At 41.1% G+C, this 26,656-nt stretch overlaps 2 protein-coding genes across 7 annotated transcripts in view; both read left to right on the top strand.

Moving 5' to 3' along the window:
- Positions 1–1,948, top strand: part of LOC136444186 (nuclear pore complex protein Nup155-like) — a 29,062-nt gene extending 27,114 nt beyond the window's left edge. For all 4 annotated transcript variants that reach the window (XM_066441662.1, XM_066441663.1, XM_066441664.1 and 1 more), the window contains one exon: positions 97–1,948. In XM_066441662.1, the coding sequence (XP_066297759.1) occupies positions 97–238 (142 nt within the window). In that variant the 3' untranslated portion in view covers positions 239–1,948. The remainder of the gene's footprint in view (positions 1–96) is intronic.
- An 8,480-nt stretch (positions 1,949–10,428) lies between these two features.
- On the top strand, positions 10,429–25,873 carry LOC136444901 (uncharacterized). Of its 3 annotated transcripts, none has more exons than XM_066442659.1 (7): positions 10,429–10,640; positions 13,549–13,638; positions 15,049–15,200; positions 17,457–17,588; positions 19,559–19,702; positions 22,872–22,978; positions 25,473–25,873. In XM_066442659.1, exons 2-7 carry the CDS (start codon positions 13,551–13,553, stop codon positions 25,561–25,563), a joined length of 714 nt encoding a protein of 237 aa, XP_066298756.1. In that variant the 5' UTR covers positions 10,429–10,640; positions 13,549–13,550; the 3' UTR covers positions 25,564–25,873. The 3 variants fall into 3 exon arrangements, with proteins under 3 accessions (XP_066298756.1, XP_066298757.1, XP_066298758.1); XM_066442660.1 differs by having other exon boundaries at positions 10,433–10,640; positions 19,559–19,678; XM_066442661.1 differs by lacking the exon at positions 19,559–19,702 and having other exon boundaries at positions 10,436–10,640.
- The last annotated feature ends 783 nt before the right edge of the window (positions 25,874–26,656 follow it).

Genomic DNA, 26,656 nt, shown 5'->3' with positions numbered 1-26,656 from the left:
CATGTGCATACCTGCAAGAAATACATCATGGGGAAGGTCCAGAAGGTTCTTTGTGAATCCTTACTGAGCTGATTTCTTTCCTGTCTCTCCCCACAGACGTCAGTTCACCATGGTCTGCCTGGACTGTATAGCCAGCTACCTTGTGGAGCTGGAAGCCATGAGTAGTACGGAAGCCGGGGTACAGGAACTGGTGCGTAACTTCAGGGGGCTACAGGCCAGGCTGGAGAGGTTGTTGTGACCTCTAGAGAAGGTCAAATCTGTTGTTATGCTTTAAAGGGGATCTGTATAGGTAGACATCAATCTGAAGCTGAAGTTGAACTGTAATTTCCAACACAAAAATTGGAAGCAAATTTTTGACCGTCCAACTCCAGTCTTTCAAGAAATAAAGCGTGTATCTTACTGGACTGCAACACGTTGGTGACATCACTGTGTCCTAAATTGGATTTGTGTTACCCTTGACTTTATTATGGGAATACCATACAAAATGTACTAGTATGACTAAAAAGACAACAAAACACAAAGCGTACAAATTCGTTTTTTACCGACAAAAGTGTCACAGGTCTAGTGAGATACCTGCTTTAGCAATACGATTCTGTAATTGTTTGGATAAAGAACCCAATATTAGGCAGAAGTATTTTTAGGAGAAAAAAACAAAACACAAAGGATTCTCATGCTGTTATGACATTGGGAAAAGGTTACTTTAATATTGTATACTATGACTACCAGAAAGTCAAATCTAAGACACAGTTGTAAGGATAGGAGACTGCTGGATAGATAGAGTAATGAGGATGATGTGACTGTTATGATATTTGGAGGAGGTTTAGAAGATAATTGAAGCAGATTTTATCCTTTAGTACATTGGGTATCAACAAACAGCACACCAAAGCAACATGAAACAGGAAATAATAGTTTAGAACTCACAGGTCTTTCTAAACTATTCAGGGATTTTTTATACACCATTTCCTTGTAGGTAACTGTGGATGACTTGTAGTGCCATAAACATGAATAATTTATGAATGATGATCCGGTAAAATCACCAAAGGAAAAATAATGGTTTGATTTGTATAGAGCTAATTATGACTCTTGTTTCCTAATGGAAATGAGGATTTGGGGAATCCCGATTAGCTTCATATCTTGGTTGATAATCTCTAACTTTGTATAAATGTCATCAAAACAGCCATGGCTCATTTCATATGAGGAATGTGAGGGGAAAAGTTAACTTTTTGTCACTTGCTTACAACATACTACGTATTATCAATGTACATTGAGAAAGTGGTGTTTCTTTTGAATTTGTTGTCAGCATCCACAAGTTTACAGTTATGTGCAGCATATGAAAGCATGTGATAAATTGTGCATGTAATGCACTATTAAAGCATAATTGGAGTTGTTTTTCTGGTAGAGCTAATGGTATCCTATGTAATTACAGCCTATACCAGGAAATTGCCTTGGAGCATCCCCGTTCTTAAGATGCAATGTCACCCTAATGTCAAAGGGAAATTGGAATTTCTAAAAGGTCCATATGTTTGGCAGAAGCCATTCCTTTTCCCATGAAGTAAATGTAGTTTTCTGGATAATGATTCATTACGCTATATAAAAGATTATTCATTCTACTGTTGGTGGTATAAAACTAAACTTACAGACCATTTAGGAAGAAGATTTTGTGATATTCTGTACGTAGATTGCCTGATAGTTTCGTACACATAATGTATGTGAAGGTCGTTGCAGTAAAACTGGGATGAATGCAAATGAGGTTGGCCTTTATCAAGTAGGAATAATTTAGCACGACTTCAGCTGTGAACTTTTGCCAAGATGGCAAGCTGACAATGTTGTCTTGTGTAGCTATAACATTCCAGGGACGTTTATATGATGTCAACTTTGGGGCCATATTTTGTACAACAAGCAGAGCCCCAAACTTGTAATGAATTGTAATAAACAAAAAGGAGATTTCGTCGGCTTCCAGTGTGCAATTTTTTGGAACAGTATGTCTGAATACTCATCTCTCCATAACATAATTGTTTTTCAATATACTGCAGGTACATGGAGGTACTAATGATACCGTATGTAGATTTTCAGGCAGTAACATTAACTTGCAATATCCAATTTAGAGATCACATTAATTTTACGAGACTTGTAACGTCAAAATACCATTCCTTGACAAGTCATAAACCCCACCCTTTACTATAGTGATTGTGTGAATCACTTGTCCTTAGCTTTAGTTCTTGTGCTTTTAGGGAAAACAAGATATGTAGTGATTCTAATACACAGGCTCTAGAGGTGGCTGGGAAGAGTAGTAATTGGCCAAGTAGACATGCCAGGAGTTAGGACGGTCTGCTAAAGGAGTATGATTTGCCACTCAGAGCAGTCAATTACGAGACTGGACACGCAGCACTTCTCAAACATACCAACTGACTACAAAACCTCCGGTTTCACAGTGGCAGTGATTGCAGACCGTATTTTGATCAGATGAAATATCATTAATGTAACAGTTTCTAAAACATTCATGACGGTGCTTCCACTACAGTGCACAATCCAAATAAAAAGGATAGCAGACCAACCTCGACAATAGAAAATCCATACATCCACAAAGGTAAATCTATAGTTCCTAAATGCGGCCTTTTTTTCTGCTGTCCACATGTCTGGACACATGCAGGATCTGTGCATGAAGATCGCTCATTGTTAAAATATTCATGGCAGTACTTCAATGCAGGTGCATGATCAAAATAAAAGGGGAGCAGGCAAACTTGGACAATCGAAAATCCATCTTTCCATGATGAAAAATCTATACTTTGAAAATGCATGTCTTCTTTTGTGGGGTTCCTGATACACGATCTGTGCATGGATGCAGCCTGATCTGTACCCCGGTGCGTTTGCGAGCCTCTGAAATCGATGGGGGCTAATTTTCCATCAGAATGGCTATTGACCACAGTGGATCATTTGCAAGCCCACAGTCTTTCATTTCTGAATGTATTTGACAGCCAGATGAGGCTTTATAGGGGACGTTATCGAAGGGTAGCTGTAAATACACTGTCTCCCCCCAAGAGACTATGTAAAATATCCCATAGTATAGATAGCAGTAATGTGTATGCCTTGCTTGATACAGCTAGTATAGACATGTACTATATTCAACGTTAAGAGAAACATATATCAGACCATTAACATCATACCTTTCCAGGCCATTTAATCTGTTACACCTAAATTTGGCGCTTGACTACATTGTGTATATCTTCATCTCTTTGCAAATGCCTGGATCATATATACTGTAAATGGAAAAATGTTTGTGGTGGTTTCATGTTCACGATTTTCGTGGTAAGCTCTTTGCTGTAAACTTAAAGCCACCGCAAAATTTTTGCCCTCCTACCCCCTTGTCTACTATTGTCTCAAAAGCGAACTTAAACCACCGTGAACACTCCATTTTCTCCCAATACTACCACGAAATTATAACCATGCGAACTTGAATGCATTTACAGTGTATTGTATTACCCCAGGCATTCGGTGAACCTCCTTGGTAAAATGCATATTCCACCTCCTTGATATCCCTTGTCGTTAGGTTTATCCTATGGCCACCTGGGGATCTACTGTGGCAATGATGTTAACCACAGGAGACTAAAGGAGAATTACAAATAAGTTAAAGAATAACCAAATTTGTGACCCATCTGGCTGAAATTTGATAAAAAATGGGAAATGAAGGTCCTGCAGGTTGTTTGAATTCTTAGGTTGTTGGCATATATTGTAAATCTCCAGAGGTAAAATCACTTCTAAAATCTAAGCAGAGGTTGGGAGGGACGATACACATGTAGTGCCATTCTTTAAATTGTCCAATCAGAAGAAGTTAGATTCTGTAATTGTTGAAATTTTCATGAACTCTTCACCACAAACTTATAAAATCACTGTGAAAATGCTGTTCTATCTTCTGCCTGCCTACACCATTGTAACTTAAAACCACCGTGAACACTCAATTTCCCCCTACCACGAAATTAAATCCATGCAAACTTAAATACATTTAAAATTTGATGTTGTGATCTGCCGGAATCCCTACCACATCTGTTTGGAGATTAATCCCTGTCACAGTAACAATTAACCCCCTAGAGAGAAAGTTAACGTTGCGCGTCAACAACGCATTAAACCAACATCACCGCAATGACAACGATCCGTTGAATGACGCCACGCTGACGTCATGCGAAGGAAATGACGTACATGGGATTACATAGCATTAAGGCCGATATCTAAATCATTGATCAGAGTCATTGCCAATCCCGTGCTACTTTGGAGCGTATTTCTAGTAATGGCTGGTGAAGCCTCACCGGGTAACTGAGCATCTGAACTTGAACTGAAAGTCAAACTTACCCAAGGAGACCACTCAGGGGAGTATAGAATCTGGTCCATGTGGACAGTGTCACTATAGACAGGATTCTTAATTAATGCTTGTGTGAATCGGGGAAAAACAATAAGAGACCAACAGAAAGTGGTCACTTGAAGTGTACCGGTTTGACTGTGTGCTACATTACATATAAGATAGGTCTTGGCAAGCTAGTCAGTCTCGTACAATTGACCTGCTGTACCACAGTAATTAAATCAATGGCTTTTATTAAACTGTAATCATCTTGGGCATCTCCTCAGGGAGCACAGTGACAACATAACCCTATTTTAGGACTGAATTTTAGCATCTGCTCAATATGTAGTGGAGACTGCCGACAGAAAACGGGGCATATGATAAGAAGGTCAGTCTTCTCCATCAATCTCTGCTTGGAGAGTAGGTTTGTGGCTAACACCCACACCGAGTTTCTCAATTGAAGATACTGAATATTACAACAGGCTTTCCAACTTCCTGTGCAAAGTGCTGTGAAGCAACCTCAAATTTCGTTACTAATTACAAGAATGGTGCTCCACATGATTTCTAATGTTGCTGAGCAGGTGTGAGAGACACTTGGCACGTTCCCCACGTATGCTGGAAACGGCTGGTTGGCTACATTTAATTCTGACACATTCCACTTGATGACAGATGAGTGTTCTGCCTCCGGGTGGGTGCGGCAGGTCTTGTGATGAATCAGGCACGAAATTTCCCTTCGATTCGGGTAAGTACTCCAAGTGCGTGGGGGGGAGAAGGAGATACATCTTCGTCTGCTGTTAGTCAGGTGCAAGGGTGTCATCTATCCGCACACTACGTCTTTTTTTTTTAACGAACTCGCTCAGTGCAAGGCCGTAGGAGACCACTCATCTAAGCACTGAACGTATTGTTAATGTAGCAACATCTCTTCACCCTAGGTCAGAAACATCAATGTTCGAGACAAGCATGACTTCACTGGTCATGACCCATTAGGAGAAGCATCCAGGGTTACGAAGGCTGCTCGGAAAATTCCCTACCCCATTTAGGCCGGAATGTTTTATCCACTCAAATCAGGGCATGCCCCTACTCTTTTTCGAAAAATTTGGTGGGTTCTTTTACGTGCTCAATGTGTGACTCTCCTCAAACACAGGACCTCCATTAACGTCGTATCCAAGGGACGTTCCTAACCGAAGCTAGGCCTAGGTACTCATTTACACCTGAGTGAAGTGAAGAAATTTGTTAGTCAGGTGCAAGGGCGTCATCTGTCGGCACGCTACGTCTACTACGACTTAGACTCTTAGAAGAACTTTCTTGAGCCCACAGATAGGTCTTCGGCTCTTATCACCGTCTTGGTAGGCAGTCTACATCGACGTATGTCTTAAGGAAAGTGTAAATACAGTTCGCAAGGTTAGAGGCACGGGTCAGGTAACAGTAAGTGTGTGGTGAGTGGAACACTTGGACGTCAACACTAGATGATTGACACTTCAAAGGTTTCCATCGGAGATGGAAAGGATGTGGTGTCCATCAGTGTCCAGCAATAGAGAAGGGGACGTGGAAAAAGGGGTCAACTGGGGGCAAAGGAAGAAGCAACTAGGTCTGAGTGACAAGAGATGCGAGTGGAAAGGTCGTGGCTGAACATCTTTTAAACGACTCCAATTGAAACACTTTGTCAGAGAAAGAGAGTTTTACGCGTCCATCAGTGTCGAGCAATAGAGAAGGGGACGTGGAAAAAGGGGTCAACTGGGGGCCAAGGAAGAAGCAACTAGGTCTGAGTGCCAGGAGATCCGGGTGGGAAGGTCGTGGCTGAACATCTTTTAAACGACTCCAATTGGAAACTTTGTATTTTTCAGAGGAAGAAAGTTTCGTTCAAATGTCCACCCACTCACTCACTCAGACACGCACGAGGGACAGCATGTAGTTAACATCATTTTCAGCAGCATGGGAAAACTTTCAAGGAATAAACGGGAAAGTTCAGTCAAACTTTCACTTTTGCGCATGATTTTGCTTTTTGATGACCTCTAGCACCGCGGCGAGCATACGCGTGGCTTGGGATGCCACCCACATAACACTATGTCGTATTTTCATTAACGTTTATCAACAATTTCTTATGATCGATAGAACGAGTTATTAGAATCTGGATACATGAGATACGAAAAGTCCCCCAGTGACGTGCAATGTCTCGTGACACATTTACTCTTCGTTTGTGGTCGGTACCAATCCCATGGTAGCCTCCTCAGGGCAGGCTTTCTGGTGGGCGCCGGCATTTATTTTCGGGGGGCTCGTGGCCATGTTCTTATGCCGGAAAAAAATCGTAATTGACTGGCAATTGCGACATTTCCAGCAAAAGAACATGGCCACGATATGTTGAAAATCACGAATCAGCGCTCCGCCCGAAAATAAACGCCGACGCCCACCAGAAAGCATGCAAAGGAGGCTATCCCAGTACCCTGACAAATTTGCAGACGTTCTTGAAGATTTTTTTTTGGGTAATTCATAAAAGAAACCTGTCTCAAGCTGTTCAAATGTCCTCCAGTGACGTGCAATGTCTCGTGACTCACTTCCTCTTCGTTTGCGGTGGGTACCACTCCCATCAGTATGATTTCCTCCGACAGTTTTATTCCGTATTTCATAAAAGGAATCGTGTATTTCAAGCTACCATTTTCTCGTGATTCATGAAAGAAACATGTTTTAAGTCATTGAAATGTCCTCCAGTGACGTGCATTGTCTCGTGACTTACTTTGTCTTCTTCGGTTGTGGTGGGTACCACTCCCATCGGTCATCTGACATCTGACATTTTCATCTGACATTTTCGCAAAGATATATATATTCTACACATTTTTTTTTCAAATTTCATAAATGGAATTATATATTTCAAGCTACTGAAAGAAGCCCGGGAAAAATAATTTCCTCATTTGTCGTACCCCTAGCGTTCGTGGGATCTAGAGATCAAGGGCGCGCTAAAATCATTAAAATAGATGAAATACTGGCAGATCAGTTCTTTGATTTGTGAGCTTCTACCAAATCCATTTCCGCCTTGCACGCTGTAAGCGCAGAGATAAACCAGACAGTGCAGTTCTAAATTGTTACCAATCTATTACCGAAGATGCGATCTTGGTCAGACGAGAACCCAGCGCACGTAGAGCCCATCCACTGATCAACGGTCAGATTCTATTTACGGCTTTTCCTTTACGACGAGCTCCGTCAAAAAGCCATTACACTTTAACCTAAGTGATTTAGATTCGACCGCCCAAACATCTTGCCTTGCCCCGTCTGTTCATCACTCGTAGACAGATGGCCGGGACTCGGTAGTTTGAATCAATCTTGCAAAGACGTACACGGAAAGTCCGGGTAAGGAGCCATGTGCCATATTCGGTATATCTCATGCATGCAATGATAGGATCAATATTAATGGTTTTTAGGTTTCCATTTTTTCATTCACTATTTCGCTGAAATTGATGTGTCTCAGATGAAATGCAAAATGGGCAACACAATTCATAACTTTTCTTATTTATTGCGCGTACTGTAGAATGCTGTTTACCTCAGTAGAATCACCGCACCATGTTTAAGAGCGCTTGATTATGATATGCTGAAGACCAGGTTTGATCTTAATCAAAATGTTATTTCCAAGTAATGTAAACCACTCTACACAAAGTCACGGGTGATGCTTGTCATCACTCAAAAACGCCTACACAGTGACATATTTTGTCACTGTTATAGTCACAGGTACACATGCACAGTCTTATGCCCTGCTAATCATTGCTCCAGGGCTTCCGATCGATGATAATCATGCTATCGGGCAAAGCTCACATCCACCAGTTGAGATAACGCGAACTCATTTCGCTTGGTTTCCTTTCTGCAGGCGCTGATAGGAGTCCTAGACTTTCTTCCCTGTCAGTCATTCAAGGCGGGGAGCCGTTTTATCATGTGTGGTTTCGTCCTAACACCCCTCTGTGGTGTGCTACTCGCAAGTACTGCACCAACGTTAGCATTCATCACAGAAACGCCGTGGTGTTTCCATTCAGACGCATCATCCAATTTATCTCAGAAGACCCAGGTCAGATTCCTTGACCGGAGACCACAAAACGTCTTGACCTGTCTGCCGGATACTAACACGCATACGGATTTTTCTGCGTGGAAAACATGTGACTAAAGCCAAGTGTATGTGCTTTAACCTTCTACCTGCTGCCTAACCCTGTATCCAATAGGAAAGTGGGTGCCAGACGGCTACTTCAGTGTGCTAAAGGTTAGAATCATTATCCTTTCATCAATTCTTTTGGATTGGTAGACATAGGTCATAACAGCCCACCACGAAATATTACGCATTTTTCCAATGATGAGTGCTAGTGATTCCTTTGGTTCTACTCTCCTGGTCATTGTGCAGACTCACGCATTTTCCTTGTTTTTCATCAGAACATAAAAAGAAAGAAATACAGTCAGAGAAACCCAAAGATCCAGTACATGTTTTCACTTTGTAATAGAACCCTCCGTCTCATCGCCATTGAATGCCAGTGGAATTTTACCATACCACGTAAAAAGAACAGAACATGAAAAAAATACAGCCAGAGAAACCCAACGATATTCAATACATGTTTTCACTTTGTAATAGACCCCCGTCTCGTTGCCATTGAATGCCAGTCGAATTTTACCATATCACGTAAAACCAACAGAAGATGAAAAAGAAAGAAATACAGCTAGAGAAACCCAACGATATTCAGTACATGTTTTCACTTTGTAATAGAACCCTCCGTCTCATCGCCATTGAATGCCTGTGGACTTTTACCATATCACGTAAAACCAACCAATTCAATAGGTTTGATGGTACCGCACGGGACATTTATTGTGACCTTTCACCGTACCGAGAACTTATAACACGATGAATGCATTTCCGGACAGGTTTATAGCTGCTGTGGGAGAGAAGGTAGACAAATTTTCTATACTTGATAAATTGGCTATTACAACGGATAATCAAATGCTTTCTTAACGATCAACGTTTTGTACTCGGTGACAAGTTTTAAGACTTTAGCAGGAAATCAATCAATACATTAACCAATCGAGTCGGTCCTATTTGCATGTACCGGTTGTATGTTATCTCGTAGACTTGACTTAAAGTAGTATAGTTACTTTGGAACGCGAGAGTCGGGGGCAATCATTTGATACTTAGACTTTTTGCACAAAGGAAACGGCATTGTAGACTACAATTACAATCCACATATACGGTATCTTTTGAAAATTGAAAACTTTAAGTATGATGCTATCCTGATGCAGTATTTTGACGATACTCACACGTACCCCTCCAACACAAGAAATACACTGCTGAGTACGCTAAAATGCATTAACCAGGTCTATAACAATTCCCTTGGTCATTTTAGGTCAGTTAAGCCTTTCGAGGAGCAAGGTAATATAACCTACCTGGTAATTCGCATCAGCTGCCACTGGCAATTCCGACACATTTATAAAGTTACTGCAAGTCAAACCAGGAGACTGGCTTACACTCAAAAGCTATCATCACCTTTATCCGACACGATCCCGCTGTCTTTGGTACAGAGTACAGACCATTTACGCACATTTAAAGATACCTCTCCTATGCATGGTACATGACCCGCCATACTCATGGTGCAATTATGGAAGGTGCCGGGCAACTTTTGATGATCACCCCGCGTAAGTTGCAGGATACTTTCTTGAAGAATGCAATTACATGTACATCTGAATCGTAATTCATCTGTATTTGTACAAACGAGGGGAAATCACTAGTTCGCCATCCAAACCATTTGATCACATGCACTTGCTGCCATTTCCTTGTCCTTCTCAGCATTAAAACACGTACACTCAGAAATATGTAACGACTGCTGAAACATAAATGTGGAAAAACACAGAACTGGAGTATGTTTATTCCACTTTGAACCTTGAGAAGGTTAGACGAGTTGCTCATTATACGTTTAGTTTCAATTCCCTAGGCTTAAAGTTCGTTACTCTTCTGGCGCAGTCCGTAAGGTGCACTATCTGACAGATGTTAACCACACGGGGAGCCCACGTAGTAGGAAATAACTGAAATGAATCAGGATTTTCCTGGCTTGGGCGCGGCTCTTTTCGCTTTAGGTATCAGCCTGTGTGATTGGTGGGGAGCTATCGCGCGCACCACATCAAATAAGTGTCAGGACAGGCGCTGGAGTGGATCCAATACGCGGCCGCGTCATCGCGTGCAGGGAGGTGCCATCTGGCTGCAGGACCTGAAGAACTCCAGTCTTCTCACACAGGGACTGTTGGGACTGTGTCTAGCAAGGTTGTGCGTCTTCTCCTCTTCTCCGGAAATTAAAAGGTGAGGAGAATTGGTTTACTCTGATAGTTTAGAGCCTTTTGGATGTTTCTCGATTTGTTGATGAAAAATCAAGGGGTGTGTACAGTTGTTTGTTTGTACTGCATACCCGATAAACCGCCTCATCATGGCGTAACACATCATGTTTGTACTGAACAGTACAAGCTGTATATATCCGGACATGTTTTTATATCCACTCACAGCGAGAAGGGACCCTGCTATTTTGGTGTGGTGGGTACTTTTCCGTGCTCGAGATGTGGCTCTCCTCAAACACAGGACCTCCATTTAATGTCTTATCTGAGGGACGTACCCAGTTGGGGGATTTAGACCCACCTTTTGCCTTTAATAAAAATGTCGCCCGTCTCTGTAAAACGACAGGCCAAGACATTCACATAAAGAACTTGACTGCATGTACAGCTATCAAATTCTTCCGATGTCGGAGAGTGACATTTTCATACACATTTCATTGATATTGATTTTCTAGTGTTTTTCTTTTCTTGAAAACACCACAAAAACGCCTAAGCTTAAGAATGTGTACGTGCTTCGTAGATAGCAAAGAAGTCGATAGACGGTTGTGTCAAATTCTTCAAAGAATTGTGCCTATTTTCTACGTTTCCTTTTCGGTGACAGCATGGCAGAAGCTATCATCCATAATTTGCTAATTTGCAACATTTCAGCCATCTTTTACAGATTTTTGAAATAACAGTCTGTGAACTAGAAAACAAAAATCTCTTCCAGTGAGCAGGTGTCACCTTTACCTGCCCAACATAGCAACACGAGTCACCGGCCCATCTTAACCAGGGTCCGCCTGCGTTAAAAGACCATTTCATCCCCGATATACACACCAAAGCCTTTTCATTACACGCCTTTCAATCTGACAAAGACTTTATTAGGGTGAGGGAAAGATGGTCATTTGCATCTTAAGTAGGTTCGACTAGCCTCCATAGCAGTCTCTAACCACGGCCGACATTTCGATACTGCCTATGGAGGCTTAAGCCATCAGGACATGGTAGGAAATTGAATCAGAAAACACAGTATGTAATCAACAAAAAGTGGCAATATTTAAATACCAGCCGTATATGGCTCCTGCTATGGAGCTAGAGTTCGACCACAACCTGATTCGTAAGACACAGATGTTCTATCATAATAATTGTACCAAAATAGCATCCATAGTATATACCATTAGCAGCTCTGGCCGAAAATCAAATAATCCCAATATGCTATGTAATTGCCATTAATGCACATTACAGTAGATTGAATAAGCCATCATTGAATCTCTGATAGGTTAACATTTGTAAATCGTCCATGTTCCAAATGCCACAGCAGTACCTTAATCTTTGTTGGTTTTCGGAATTTTTCACTCTTCAAGAAGATGTATGATGCTTTAAACGTTCAAATCATAAAGGTTTTTGAAGAAGACACGAATATGCTTTCAAAACATATTTTGGTGATACACAATATTGCTGTCATTTGTGTTTGTGTATGAGTTGAACATGATGTGTATCGATATAATTTTCTTTCCTTTTTCTCCATTTTTATTATTAACAATCACTGAAGCATGTCCATGCACGCATTCAAGTGAATATTGCATAATGCATGTTGTTTCAAGGTGGACCCGTTTGTCCTTTCTTCAATGTTTTCGTATCACGCCATGCATCTCGTCGTTTGCTCAGCCCATGTGTACGTCAATCAATTTTAGTAATGATCTGGAAAATGTAGATATCCTCACCGTGAAATAAGGAAGGTCGTATTTACAACTAGCCCCACTCACTACCCCAAGCACTTTGGTACTCCGCAATATGCGCATTTGGAGTGTCTCGAAGATGTAGGCTATGTCTGTTGAAAGGTGGCAAACATGAATATCTTTAAGATTTCAGCTACGATGCTTCAGGTATATTACTTATTTTGAGTGTCTCGGAGATATAGACAATGTCTTTTGATAGAAAATGGTAAAAACAAAGACATGAATATCTTTAAGATTTCAGTCAGTTCCCTGAAAAGTGAGTTATTTGGAAGTTTTCATGTACAAGCGGCAAAGCCAAGCCGGCAGAGATTTCTACCTACATAGTACATGTATAAGCACCTCTAGACCTTGCAGTGTCCTCCGTCAATGACTGCCCTATTAATTCAAGAGCTTGTCAACCCGAGGCTATGAATAACTAAGTCTTTTGTGTAATCGAGAGGACTGGAGTAGCGCATTTTGAAAGGCAGGCTGTACGGAGGAACGAAGTTTAACATCTTTATGTTTTGTAAATTTAGTTGTGAGTTTTCTGTTTCTTTCTGTTGTATTCTTCTTAAACTGTGTTAACTTCATATACGTTTAGCATTACATTGCAAGTTAAGTCCGTGACTAATTTCGATAGATTTATCCCCCTATGAAACCCCTCACTGGTCTCACCAAGTTAGGTGCTTGGTTGTAGGTTCTTTCAAGTACACTGTATGTCCCTGTATGTTGATGAATATGGAGCACACACACTGTACATGTTGAGGGCATATTTCAAGTGAGGCCAGATGGGGAAGGCGTACGGGATATCTTTTAATTATGTCGTACAAAATCGTGCTTTTTTTCAAGTTGTTCTACGTGTCTTTTACACTTTAGCCGGTACTTTGCGCATATCGCCATAAATGCTGAAAACATGAAGAATTCCCAACATTTCCCTTAAGCTTGTTAAAAGCTCACTTGTATGGACGAAAATCCCTACTTACTGGACGGCAGCCAATGCATGCACCATATTTCTTAATCTATAATCATCTCTCGTACTTTATATTTCATCCGTACTCTTTAATATCCATACATTGTCTTTCATTGGATTCTGAGAGCCCTTTACGTTGATGAGCTACATGATGAGCGGACAGTAGTTTGACAGGAATGATGTGTTTAACTAGATTGTTATGATGTCTGTCATCCCAGATATGTGGACTTCAGGCGGACAGGTGCTGTCCTTGGTGCTGACGGCAGTTGCTGTCACACTAGTACCGTCAGCTGACTGCAGTGCTCCCCGTAAGTACGAGTTCTAGTTCGGACTAGTTTTACATACTTAGGAAATCACTTTGCACATTACATGTATCTTCATGTGTTTATGCCTCGGGAACTTCAAAGATTATACGATTAAGGGCACTGCTATTCCACGAAGCTTGACAAACACAATGACTTTGTTTGATATTTCACAACTTCTCGTAATTTTGTAGATAAGGAAAATCATAATTTCATATCCGCAAGGAGCGGTTACAACCTTATGCCCCTGGGCACATATTGTACCATTTGACTGGCGTACCGTTCAGAGAGGTTCATGTATATTCGTTATCTTATTTTCACACGCGTACATTTTATATGATAACTTATTAGTGCGGTGTAAAGTATGCACACTACAAATTCATCACCCCTTTGTATTCGCCCACCAAGCCGTGGACTTCCTATTAAAATTTGCACATACTTCTAATACTTGTATCATATTTCCCTCAGAAATTGCTCTTATGAACGAGATCATTTTACAAATTGATTGTTTCAGGCACCCAGTCGGCGCCACTGTGTAAAAGAGCTTGTCATTGATAAAAGTTGCCGTAACGTCACTGAATAATGGTGTACTTTACAAAATATAAAGCATGCAAGCAATGAGAACATAATGGGTGGCAGAGGACATCAATAATATACAATTCATATTGCGAGGACAAGGTCAGAAAGGCGTTCCAAACGAAGTAATACATTTTAATCGTAAACAGGTTCACCCCTTGCTAAAACATCTTCCGAAGGATTTTACAAAATCAGCAACGTCAACTTCATACCTAGAAATTACGTTTAAATAATTTGGGGTTGGAAGAAAATTACGTAACCTAAGACATCGCCATTTGCAAGTGAATATGTTGTAAAAGATTTGCATAATGCATTTAGTTTACGTTCAAAGATGTTTAGAGACACTAGACCTTTGCTGGCGTTTTCGCTGCACCGTGACGTTGACTTTCGTCGATAAAAGTTAGGCATCCAGATAATAAGATACTCAAACAACTCGATAGATTTTAGGAACTGTCAGACGTTGAGTTTCCTTCAGCCATTGTATGGACCCACATTTTGTTCCAGCAAAACAGCTACCTAAGCAACTGTATAAAGTTTTGAAACAGTCAGACGTTTCAGACAGCATCTGCTATCTTTCGTCAGTGACTAAGGACTATGATATGTTCTGTCAAAACACTTACTAGTAATGAGCAAACCAGCAACATTTTCATCTTAAGCCTTACCCAACTGCATGTTACAGGAGAAATATGATAATTACGAAAAATGGCGGATGCTATCTGAACGTCTGACTGTTTCAAAATATTATCCAATTGCTCGAGTAACTGTTTTTTGGCGTAATCTAGAATTACTATCAGGTTTTTCTGTGGTTATCGTCTGCAACCATTTCCTTTCCATTTCCAGCGCCAGAGATTCAGGATGAGGTGAATCAGTGCATGCTGACGCTCGGACTCCACAAGGTCATCCCGCACATCAGCTCCGTCAAGATGGCCTGGGACTTCTGCATGGCTAAAGTGGCCAGGGCACAGTCAGACAGCTTCAAGAGAACAGCCAAGGTATTCACTTCATAATTGTCATCAAAGTCAGAGGCACAGTGTAGTCTTCAAAGTATTCTGGACATATTATTTGAAATCAATCATATGCCCTATTAATTTGCCTTTTTCACGTAAAAAATACCCATGTATAAGTTCAAGTTTTGCTTATGTGTATTTTCCATCGTAATTTGCCTTTGGATCCGTGGTTCATATATATATTTCAATTGTATCATATTAGTCAGTAAGTCTTCCCCACACTACATAGTGTATAGGGCAGTGCCTGTCTACATTAACATGTCCATTTGACCACACTGCAATGTTCAACTTCCGTACTCTTTACCAGAGCTGATTGCTAAGCAGAAAAAGCAGTATATACCATTTCTGAAGTCTCAAGTATAATCGAACCCACTGGGCCATTACAGCGGTCATAACTGGTGGTTTACACTGGCTGAACAATGATGAAAAAGATTTATTTCATAACTGCTCAGTGAAAATAAAGCAAAATCAATTTTTATCATTCCTATTCATAAGGAAGACATGAACACACCACGGAAGGCTGTAAAAATATATAATGTATTGAACCAACTCTCTTTCAGTCTAATTTCATTGGTCGGAGGGAATGGAATACTGATGCATCAGGACGCAGATATATACATTGCAGAATTAGTACAAGCACAAGTAAACTGAACTGAGAAAAATGCAATGTCTACTGCACATTCTTACATCAACTGTCTTAATCTGTTAACGGAGAGTTAAGTACAAGAAGTTTGCTTTGTTTCATCACTGTCAGAAAATTGAGATCGAGATCGAAAATTGTATGCCTCTTACCAGCGGCCGACCCTAAAAAGGCTAGGGTCGGCAGGTTTTCGGTGGGATAACCGGAAACACATATTTTTTCCATAGTAAGTTCCGGTTGTGTGCTGACTGCACGGGATTTTCCAGAGATGGAGAGTTGTCTAAAGATAAGGTCGGAACATTATCAACCTAATGACCTCGTGATCACCGCGTGCACCTGCCAAATTACAGCCAATCACGTCCGTCTTCCGCCGGTGTAGAGCCAAATCCTTGAGCTGCCAAGTACGTGAGAGGTCAGCTACTGCACCTGAGCACGACACTTTTTGGGGGGGGGGGGGTCCAATATACGTGAGAGGGGTGAAAGTGCAAAACATTCGGGGACGTGGTAATTTTCAAACATAATTCTAACCCTAACTCTAGCCCAAAACCCCTTCCCTGAACCTAATCCTAACCCTAGTCCTAATCTTAACCCTAATCCTAACTGTAAATCTGGTCCTGCCCCCATCGACCCCAGCCCTAACACAGGTTCTCCCCTCACGTATACCCCAAAAGTGTTGTGCTCAGGTGCAGTAGCTGACCTCACACGTATTTGGCAAGCTCAGAAATTTGACTTGACACCGGGCCGCCGCGAGGGTGAACTTGGGACGTCCCAATCTATATTCCCCGTCGACCATCTCAAGTCTAATTTTCATTTCCGTGTGTTGGATCACCTTGAGAGCTGCCGTCATTATCTGATATAGGGTTCAAGATCATTGTCGGCGCAACGTTAATTAAACGGAGATCATGTGGGGGCGAATCACCACTTTGTTGCCATGGAGACCGTAGGCCCATCTCAGCTCTGTACTGATTGATTAATGTAATTACTGTACGCACCATCACGAGGGTTGCTTGTCATCATAAGTGGGCAATTTCCTGTTGGATGGAATGTCTTTCAAGACTTGGACGTTAATTGTTATTTCATGAATCAAAGGGAAACTTTGGGGATGCATGATACCACTTTGGTCAAAGATGAGTTATGTCCTTGGACTTTTTTATTACTTTTTTTAACAGCACCAGTCTTTGTCATGTTATGAGTAACCCACCGCTTCTATGGCGTCCCTTTATGCAGATAGATGACGAAACTTGGTGAGCACTGGATCAAGAGTTGCAATTAGTTTATGGCGCACGCGTCTCGATATCTATTAAAGCCACATCATGTAAAATTGAGAGACTACAGAAAGTAGATTTTCCTACCATGTCTTTTGCGTAGTAAGTGAGATCAACCCTATAGAAATGCAGACCAATATTCGCACATTCGCACCACACAAACATGTTTAAAAACTGACATTCTAACCAACACATGGCCACACATAACTGACCACTGTCTTGTGTGCATCTTATAATAAGTGATATAGATGGTTAGTGTCTTTGTTCCTACTGCCATAGTCTTCTAAACGGATATTCCAGATGGTCAACAATTTTACTGTTCAACGTTTATTTCAGAATGGCAGACAGAATGCCTACCCCCAGCAGTCGTCCTACCACCAACAGCAGTCACCCTACTCGAACTCTCAGCAGTCATCCTTCCCGCAGCAGTCTTCACAGGTGGCATACATGAGTAACGCCATCAGCCCGGTACGTTAGGTTCTTACCGATTTGGGTTATATTAATTACCCTCTCCCACTAGACCCGCGGTACGCAGGCGGCGTTGCTGCGTCCTAAACTGGATTTCTGTTACCCTTGAATTTATAATGGGAATATCATTCAAAACGTATGACCAAGAAGAGAACAAAACACAAAAAGCTTAAAAAGGCTCATTTTTGTCGATGATATTCGTTGAGTGCTTTGTCAATTCGATCGGCCGCAGCGACGCCGCCAGCGTGCCGAGGGCCCAGTGAGAGGGGGGCTTTAGCGCTGCACAAAATGCGCCATTTTATCCTTTTTAATTGAATTAACATTCAAGCTTTGCGATATTCCTTTCAGGAATATCTGAAGATCACCATAGCATTACTTAATATTTACCTCGACGACTACAGTAACATTTAAAATCTTTTTTCTGTGCAAAGACCAAAATGTTTGCAAAGTTTTTTGAAAACTGAAGCTGAAGGATTTCCTTTTGACTTCAATCCAAAATTCATTGGATGATATTGAAACGGTTTTTCATTTGATATTCCAGCTACCACATAATGCGTGATATGCAGACACTAAGCCCTGCATTAACAACCATGATTTTCTTCACTCCTATCATACCCTTCCTTGCTTATTATATTCCTTCTCTAACCTTTTGAAATTCTAAAATTGACACCCTCTTTCAGTAGAGGTGGTTAGATCGGTTGGCAGTGAATGAATTTTCTCTTTGAAATGGGAAAACGTAATCTGAAGGCTGTTCACAAGCGGCCGTAACACTCACTTTGACACAGAAGGAGGGGCTGATAACAGAACATTAGAGTTTCTTCTGAAGCGCCATGAATAAAAGGTATTACAGGCGCCAACAGGGAAACTTCCATTCATTTGCATACAAGATTATACCACTGTCTGCCACACGAAGTTTGACATCGCAAAATACCTATTTGGGGCTGTATATCATATATATCTACTTATTTATCATGTTCATATATCGCACATAGTAAAGCGCCTCCTTCCCTTTGTTCATATTGATTGATATTGTACACAATTCGATTCCTTGTCCAAATGCAAGTGAAGAAATATGGCCTGTCACATTGTGCACGTAAATCAAACATCGAGTCAATTTTGTAGTCATTGTTGGAAAGCTATATAAAGATACAATGTCAGTTAATCGTGAGCCAGTCTTTGCCTGTCCGATTTAGCAGAGCGCCGAGGATTTCAGTTGGCAATCAATTTTAAGGTGTACCATCGCATCTGTCAATTCTTGATAATGATTTACCCAGGCAGCTTACTTTGACATCCTTGTTATAGATTGCACCAATTGTACAAAAGGTTGGTCATGATTATGGAAATCCTTCTTTAGTTATAGAGCTTTGGTGCTCCTGTCTTATAAACAAGCTTACGCTTGTAATTTGCCTTTTATTCTATTTTATTTCATTTTCTTTTATTTCCTTTTCCGACACACAATTGAAGTTCTAAAGAAGCTTGAAAGTTCTCTGTGTTGGTAGGAATCATTGTGAAGCAAGGTTGGACTGTGATTTCCAGTAAGAAAATTGGACTTACGCAAATTTTCGTCTGCCCAAGGACAACCCCAGTATTTCTTATCAAGGAATGAGTAATCTATCATTTCTGTGACGTCACGTTATGCAGATTGAACACGTGACTCGGTGACCAGTGGATCACAAGTGGCGGGGGGCGCCATCAACTTTCTGCAACTTATGATCCACTGCTCACCGAGTCAAGCGTCTTATATGCATAACGCGACGTCGCAAAAGTGGTCAATTGCTCATTCCTTGACAAAGGCTGGCGTTGGTCAGTCTTCTGCAAGCAGAGGTTTCCATTCGGGGGACTAGTAGTGGCTGCGATTTTATTTGAATTTGGGTAAGTTCAATTTTTGTGTTGGAAATCACAGTTCAGCCTTGCTCCAGAATTTCTGAAGAGGACAAACTGAGCCGTTCTTTATTTGTTTCTACACATAGTATGATGATTCAGGAGAAGCTAACAAACAGTTTGATCCAAAGACGTATGATGGCGCCATAGAGGAATGTTCGGAGAAGAGCTTCTTAGCGGGGAAGTGTGTTGAAATGACCGACTGGCTGGTGAATATGGTTAACACAGTCGCTGTAAGACAAACCTTACGTTGCTCCCCGCTTTTCGCTGCACCATCCTCCTACATAGTGCCTCGACCCCGGCCTATACAAAATACCTTGGGGAGACTTTGCTAAACCGGGCTGAGGTTTCCACTTTTATGGGCGTGGCCTTTGACCAGTGGTCAGACAATCAGAGAATCGTCTAGATGTTTCTTTATGTGAAGCCGGTTCTCTGATTGGCTTACAGCTGGTTAGAGGCCACGCCCACAAAAGTGGAAACCTCAGCCCAGTTTAGCAGAGTCTCCTCAAGGTAAATTGTACAGGCCGCGGGCGAGGCTTTGCGTTGGAGAATGTTCTGCACACGCTTCTTTTCTCTAATCAACACATGGCACTTTGCTATTCACGCTCTTTTCATGAGTCACATTGTTTTATTCCTGGACATCCTCCTATCCTATCAGCAACATAACTGCTGTAGTGACGTTTGAAGAAACATTGGCTTGCTTGTTTTTCTCCCTAACCACGTTTCACATGCTTGACCGAATTGCATCGTGTCATAGAAATATACCACATTTCAAGACATCAAAGTGTGCTAAAGAGACTTTGTATATGTCCTATACATCAGGGGGTAGCCATTGGTACTGGTGCCCATACCAGTGGTGCACAAGATATACCAGAGTACTCTTAGATTTAGGTGATAATCGGTTGCTTAATATTTTTATCTAAATTTCTAAGGAATATAAATCGTACCTTCATTACAAATGTGCACACATCGTTAAATTCTTGTTTTTTGTCGGCCTTCCAGAAATCTCACTCACACCAGGAATGTCCGAGTTAAAACAGTGTGACGTTTTTTGCTGCTTTGTTGCACCCAGCATTAGCCTGGGTGCCATCCTATTTCTACCGGGGCTCGAATGTAGGAGCCCCGGTAGAAATAGGATGGCACCCAGGCTACCCAGCATGGCTTTACCCGTAGCTGAGCCCGAACTGTCACAGCTTCACTGCACTTGCGTCCGGCGCCTGTCCGTCTTCTGCTCGCTTTGTGATCACCAGACCTGAATGTGGTGAACCGATGATGTTGCAGTGATACCCCCAACAACATTTTGTAACCTTGTTTGAAGACACGGGAATCTTCTTTTTTTGGGTATATGAAAATAAGTGGCAAAAAAGGGCACCTGTGTCAAAAAACAAGTCACTGTTATATGGAAGATTACAAACGAAGGAATGATTGAAACCAACCGTTAATTCGCAAAGTTAATTTTCTAATTCGGCCATCAATTGAGATGGACAAACATTATAGTTTATGCGTCTCATCACAAAGCATCTATTTCGTCACTTGCACGGTCTGGTAGGGATGTAATGCTAATGTTCATGTTTGTACGAACGTGTCTTTGGGGTGTGTTGTCGGCTGCTTCTGCTTGTTGTGTATGTTATTGTCGTGAGTAACATAGCGAAGAGCAAGAAACAGACGTTACACAGTCATGAAAACAATATCAAAGGATTTTTTTTCTAACATACACATCATGTGGTTGTGTACACCTTTTTCCTCAACGACTTAAACGAGCACTCAATTCCAGAAGAGGGTGTTATTTTACAATAGATAATGATTTAGATAGTATAAAATGCATACTGCTTCACAGTATACGATAAAGCACCCACCGTGCCCATACAAAACATTCAGTATTCTACTTAACTCCACAAGTATCCTCTAACTCTAAACAATCCCAGCCTATGGCTGAATACAATGTGCCTGACAAAGCCTGATAAAAGTTTGGTTACAAAATTTTGTCAAAAATAATTTCCTGAGAGATGAGAAAAATCGTCGTGCTATGCGTTTTTTAAAGATATGTTTAAAAAAAAATTGTGTGCTCATGTCACATCATTAATGCCGAAAATGTTCATTCTGAAGTGAAGTACGAATACTTTGACTTTGCCTTTTTTGGGATCCACTATTAGCACAATAGCTATTCTTCCTGTGGTCCTTAGCAAAACATACACACATCAATACAACATTGAGCAACACTGTTCCGCAATACATTAACACAGGATAACATTAACACACGATAAAAAGTTTGAAGATAACAGAAGAATATATGGTTCATGCAACAACTGTCCGGTTCCAGAGGTGTGACATGCGGTACAGGTATACCATATAGGTACCATATGGGTAGGGTCTTCACGGGGTTAGTGAGTATTATATTCTGTTACCAAAACAAAATACAGAACACATGCCGCTGATTATGTTTTCATTTATTCATAATCTATTACAAAAAAACACCCCTTTTGAATTTTAGTGCTCCTTTTATGACATTGTGTCAGGTATCAATTCTGTCAGATGTTGACAGATCAAGATTGACAGATTGAGATCGTCTGCTCACGAGAATAATGAGAACAATTACCTGACTGGATAGCTACTTGTACAAATTCAAAACGCATCATTAAACCCAAATCATCCCATCTCTGAGGTTAAGAGTTAATGAAGACGCATCATCTAAATGTACAGGAGAATTGATCCTTCTTGACACTGTAATTCTTCGACATTGATCTACTCATTTCGTTCTAATCATTTCCAAAAGATGCATGACAATTGCGTAAAAGAATTGATCATTGTCGTTATGCTACTATCCTACAAATACATCGTTATGTTTCCTGTACTGATTGCGTGGATGTTGCAAAAAGACTTTCCAATCATCAGATTCTAGAAGACGTATCCAACGTTTTGATCCCTCCATAAGTCTTGCTTCTTTCTTTGAAAATTGAAATTGTTAGTTTTTAGATAGGCAGACACTCATGGTACAGGCACAATCATCCAAATGAATACTAGTGTGTGAAATAAGACCAATATCAACAATACAAACATGTCCGAAACTCCAAAACAGAAGCATAGGAACCAGAAAAAATGACAATTTCGTACAATCAAATAATAATTAAACTCATAGAGACTGAATCGATAATGTTTGACAATTCATAAACGTAATCATTATCATCATAGCAAATATCAGTTGCTGATAATCAAAGACAAATAATAAATATGATTCAAAACGTGGCATCAAACAATTCTTCCATTTCAAACAGCGATTCAATGTCTGGTTTCTTGCTCTTCGTCAGGTTGCCGACAGACTTGCTCATCGGCATGATGATCTCGTTGAGTGAAATGACTAGTCTAAGATTACTCTCTGTGTTCCTTATTGTCTTCTCTCTGAAGCCACAGCCTCCACCGCCGCCACCGCCGCCGAAGTGCGTTGCGGACTTCGCGCACTGTGGTTATTGTGAGTGTAACTGCTGTAGTGGGAAGTGTGAGCTCAGCTGGCTGTAAGTCATTTCTTTGATCACATTCGCTCTACATTCGTTCCTTCGCTCAGACCCTTTTTAATAGTACCTAGTTGCACATAGGTCAGCAAGTTTCCTTGCTGTTTCAGTAACACGGTACATTTTCACAGGGAGAGGTTGCTAGCACTTCTCCTTTAACGTGCTCGAGGCACCCCCTTGAACACGAGACTCCCATTTTATGTCTCTTCCGAAGTACGGGTGTCTCCTCAACCGAGGTCGAGATGCCCTTCCCAGGATTGAACCGGGGTCTTCCATCAGTTACGAACTAATTGGAACCAGCAGCTCAACTGTGAGGCTGCTACCAGTTGAGCTACAGGGACATCCCTATTATTTTCTACACATTGCAATTGGATTTTTTTTTATAAAACCAACATGCATCCATGAAAATTGTATCTTAATCCACAACATCAATGCAATTTGCGACAACTTCTTCTGGCTTTTAGCCCAGTCTGGTCTAACTTCCCTAGTGTAATACCATACAATTTGGGCACTTTTTCTTCTCAGCAGGGCTTCAAACCATTTTATTCTATCTCATTCCCATTAAGCACTGATTTCAGCGCACGGCAGAAAACCGCTATCTTTTCATCACGAGTGATCTTCTGCCAAGGACACAGCGTCTTCCCGTAATCACAGCAAAGAAAGCCGCCATTGATTTTAGCGTCAGCACACCATCTACAGGCGACCATTGCTTAAAACCCGAGACCATTTCTTTGCTAGTCCTTTTTCGATTTCCGGTCCCCTTGCATTCAGTGGTGCAGGTTTATGTAAGAGCGAGTAATCCGGGTCGATATTTGAGTATTGTGGCGGGATGGGGAACGTCCTTGCGTCGATGGGTCCACCTGATCCCAGCTGAATATAAAGACGGACAGATCTCCTGACCATGATTCAGCAGTGGGAGGGCGGGGGAGGTTGACCATGCTAATCCGAACATTTGTTTCTATTTCTGTGATGGTTCCCTTGACATTTACTACACTTGCTCTTTTGGGGGAAGAGTTCAGAGGCAATTTCAACATCCATCAGAGCGAGGTGTTTGAAGATGAAGCAGCTATCATGCATCATAATCTGGGCTATTCAAAGTCAAATGAACTCGTGAAAAACGCAAACCTATGAATATGTTGCAAGACGTAAGAGCTAATGAACATTCTAAAATTTCCAAACAAGTGCTGGAAGAGTAAATCTTGTGAATTCTATTACATCTGTTATCCCTTACGCTGTGCCAAGTATTGAAAAAAAATAATTGGTTTTGGCCGAATGGTTGATTTTACAGCAGAACGGGCAAGGAATATTCGATATGATTTTTCATATATGCCTCAAATCTGTAATATTTCTAAGTCTTATGTATTCGCAATGACGCTTTCCTGGAAACCTTGGCCTAATTAGCTAGCGACGTAAACCGCGAACTTACTGGCCTTTGATGATTATACTTAACTTGTCATTGTACAAACGTGCGCTTTTAATCTTAGCTATGACCCCCTTCTTTCTCACAATCTTGCACCTAATCCAACTTCTAGCTTTGTTCGGTTTTATGACATCGTAGTGGTCAGTGAAAAGTGATACAGGCTGATTGGTGACAAGAATATCGGACACTTGGTTGTACCTATAAGGGGTCTTCAGCCTTACGACGGACGGATCGATCTCAATTACAGCGGAACGACTCGCAAATGTGGTCCACGAGCTGCCGTAAAACTGTAATCCGTTATTTCCTTCGACAGTAAACGTCGATAATGTAGCCTATTAAACATTAGAATCGATAGTATGAGGGAAACCCATGGGAGTTTTCATAATCCCCGCTGGCATTTTCCTTCTTGTTGAAACTCCAAACACTCATCTGACTACAGCGTAGACCATACGGCCAGTATTTGAATTCCATACGCAGAAAAGCAAACACTGGACCACGTCTGCTTGAAGATTCACCCTGGTGACAAACCGCCTTGTCACAAGAGGAAAGCTTGGTCATGCTCTGATTCCGTCTTCTGTTGTTGTTGTGGCTCGGTCATCTGTTAATTAATGATTAATTAGGCGTGCGTCATGCTGCAGAATTGGGGTTACAACATTTGTGATGTGGGACCTTCCTTGTTGATTATGGTGACGAATTTTAAATGCCATGAGTAGTTGGAAATCTATGCCAAAAACGTACTGTCATATTATTCCAAAGCAGCCTGGCTGTTTGTGGGAACGAAAAATTAAAGTGTACATCAAGAAACATACACAAGTTATGCTCATGTATAATTATTTTATTTTGTATCGTACCTTTCGTTACCGCAAACTGCCCGGTCGTGCACCGGTTTGGAATTGTGACTTTGACATTAGCATGGGGTGCATGTTGCATAATGTGGCGCCTATCGTATCTATAGCCCTTGGACCACACAGTTTTGCAAGAGGCCTACTAGTCCACTGATCATGTGTGTTCAACTATACTCTTCCCTATATATATGTACTGACTACTATTTCTGTGGTTTATATGTAAACTATGTAGGCTTTGGGAGGCTAGTGTGTGCGTTCCTGAGAACAAGTGCTCCTTCAGCCGTGTAACGAAATGTGTCAACCAGAAGAAGATCAACCGCTAGTACCAACACGGGACCAGAACGACAAGAACACCCATGGCCCTGGATAGTTTACCCCACCATTTCCCTCTGCCACCTAGCGATCCTGGTTGGTACTACAGGCCAATGCAAGGGCGAGGGCAACAATCATGCATAACATCTACTGCATCTACTTACTCCAGTCGAACATAGTAGCTGTGTATATGATTCAATTGGGAGGCATGGCTTGTTAAAACGTACTGTGAAATGCCTCTCCTGTATACGAATGTATATTTATAGAAAATATCTGTATGTATATGTATGTATGTACCAAATAAATCAAGATGATCGTTTTGACTCTTGAGGAATTTTCGGACTAGTAATTTTAACCCCAAAAAATGTTAACATTTGTTGATACTGTCTTTAATCATGTTGTATTCTTTGGCAATACTATACTATAAACCTGAACCTGCATATCAGTGTGCCATTGTTCTACGGCTTGTACATTCTGTGTCAAGTTTATCGCGACGGTTGTGCGTTGATTCGCTAGTGATAACAGACCAAGCGACAGTCTCGTTTTATTCTCTAATAACTTAAGCTAATATCTAAAACTGTCACTGTGACCACTATCAGACATTGCCATGTAACGTTGATGCTTCTGTAAACAGTGAAGTATACCGCAATGTACCCAAAACGATATTCACTGTAAAACAGCTTTATTGAAAATGTCAGCGCCCTATTTTGAATACATGATTCTGTACTGTATAGTCCTCTAAATGTTTTTAATGCATTACGTGTAGTAATGATTACGTCTTTCGGAGCACCAGAGCGAATTCTGCAACTATTGAAATCTATCATTGAAAAACGATTAACATCTGAAAATGGCTTTTGATGTTAATACATATACATTTCATAGCTTATGCCCGTTGTATCATTTCTATATTGAAACTGACAATATTGTTATAGAGTGATATTGACACTCCTCTATGTATCAAGAAGAGAACCGTGCGCTCAGCAAACAGGATAGTAACGTAAAATGATCTCCAAGCAGATGTTGGGTGGAAGAGAGTAAGACTTGAGTTGCGTTGAACACAACACCTGTTTGTGGTTACTTGTTTGTAGTATATTACGTACCTGT

Source organism: Branchiostoma lanceolatum, chromosome 11 (genome assembly GCF_035083965.1).
Source record: "Branchiostoma lanceolatum isolate klBraLanc5 chromosome 11, klBraLanc5.hap2, whole genome shotgun sequence".
Taxonomy (NCBI): Eukaryota; Metazoa; Chordata; class Leptocardii; order Amphioxiformes; family Branchiostomatidae; genus Branchiostoma; species Branchiostoma lanceolatum.
This window is presented reverse-complemented; position numbering and strand designations above follow the sequence as displayed.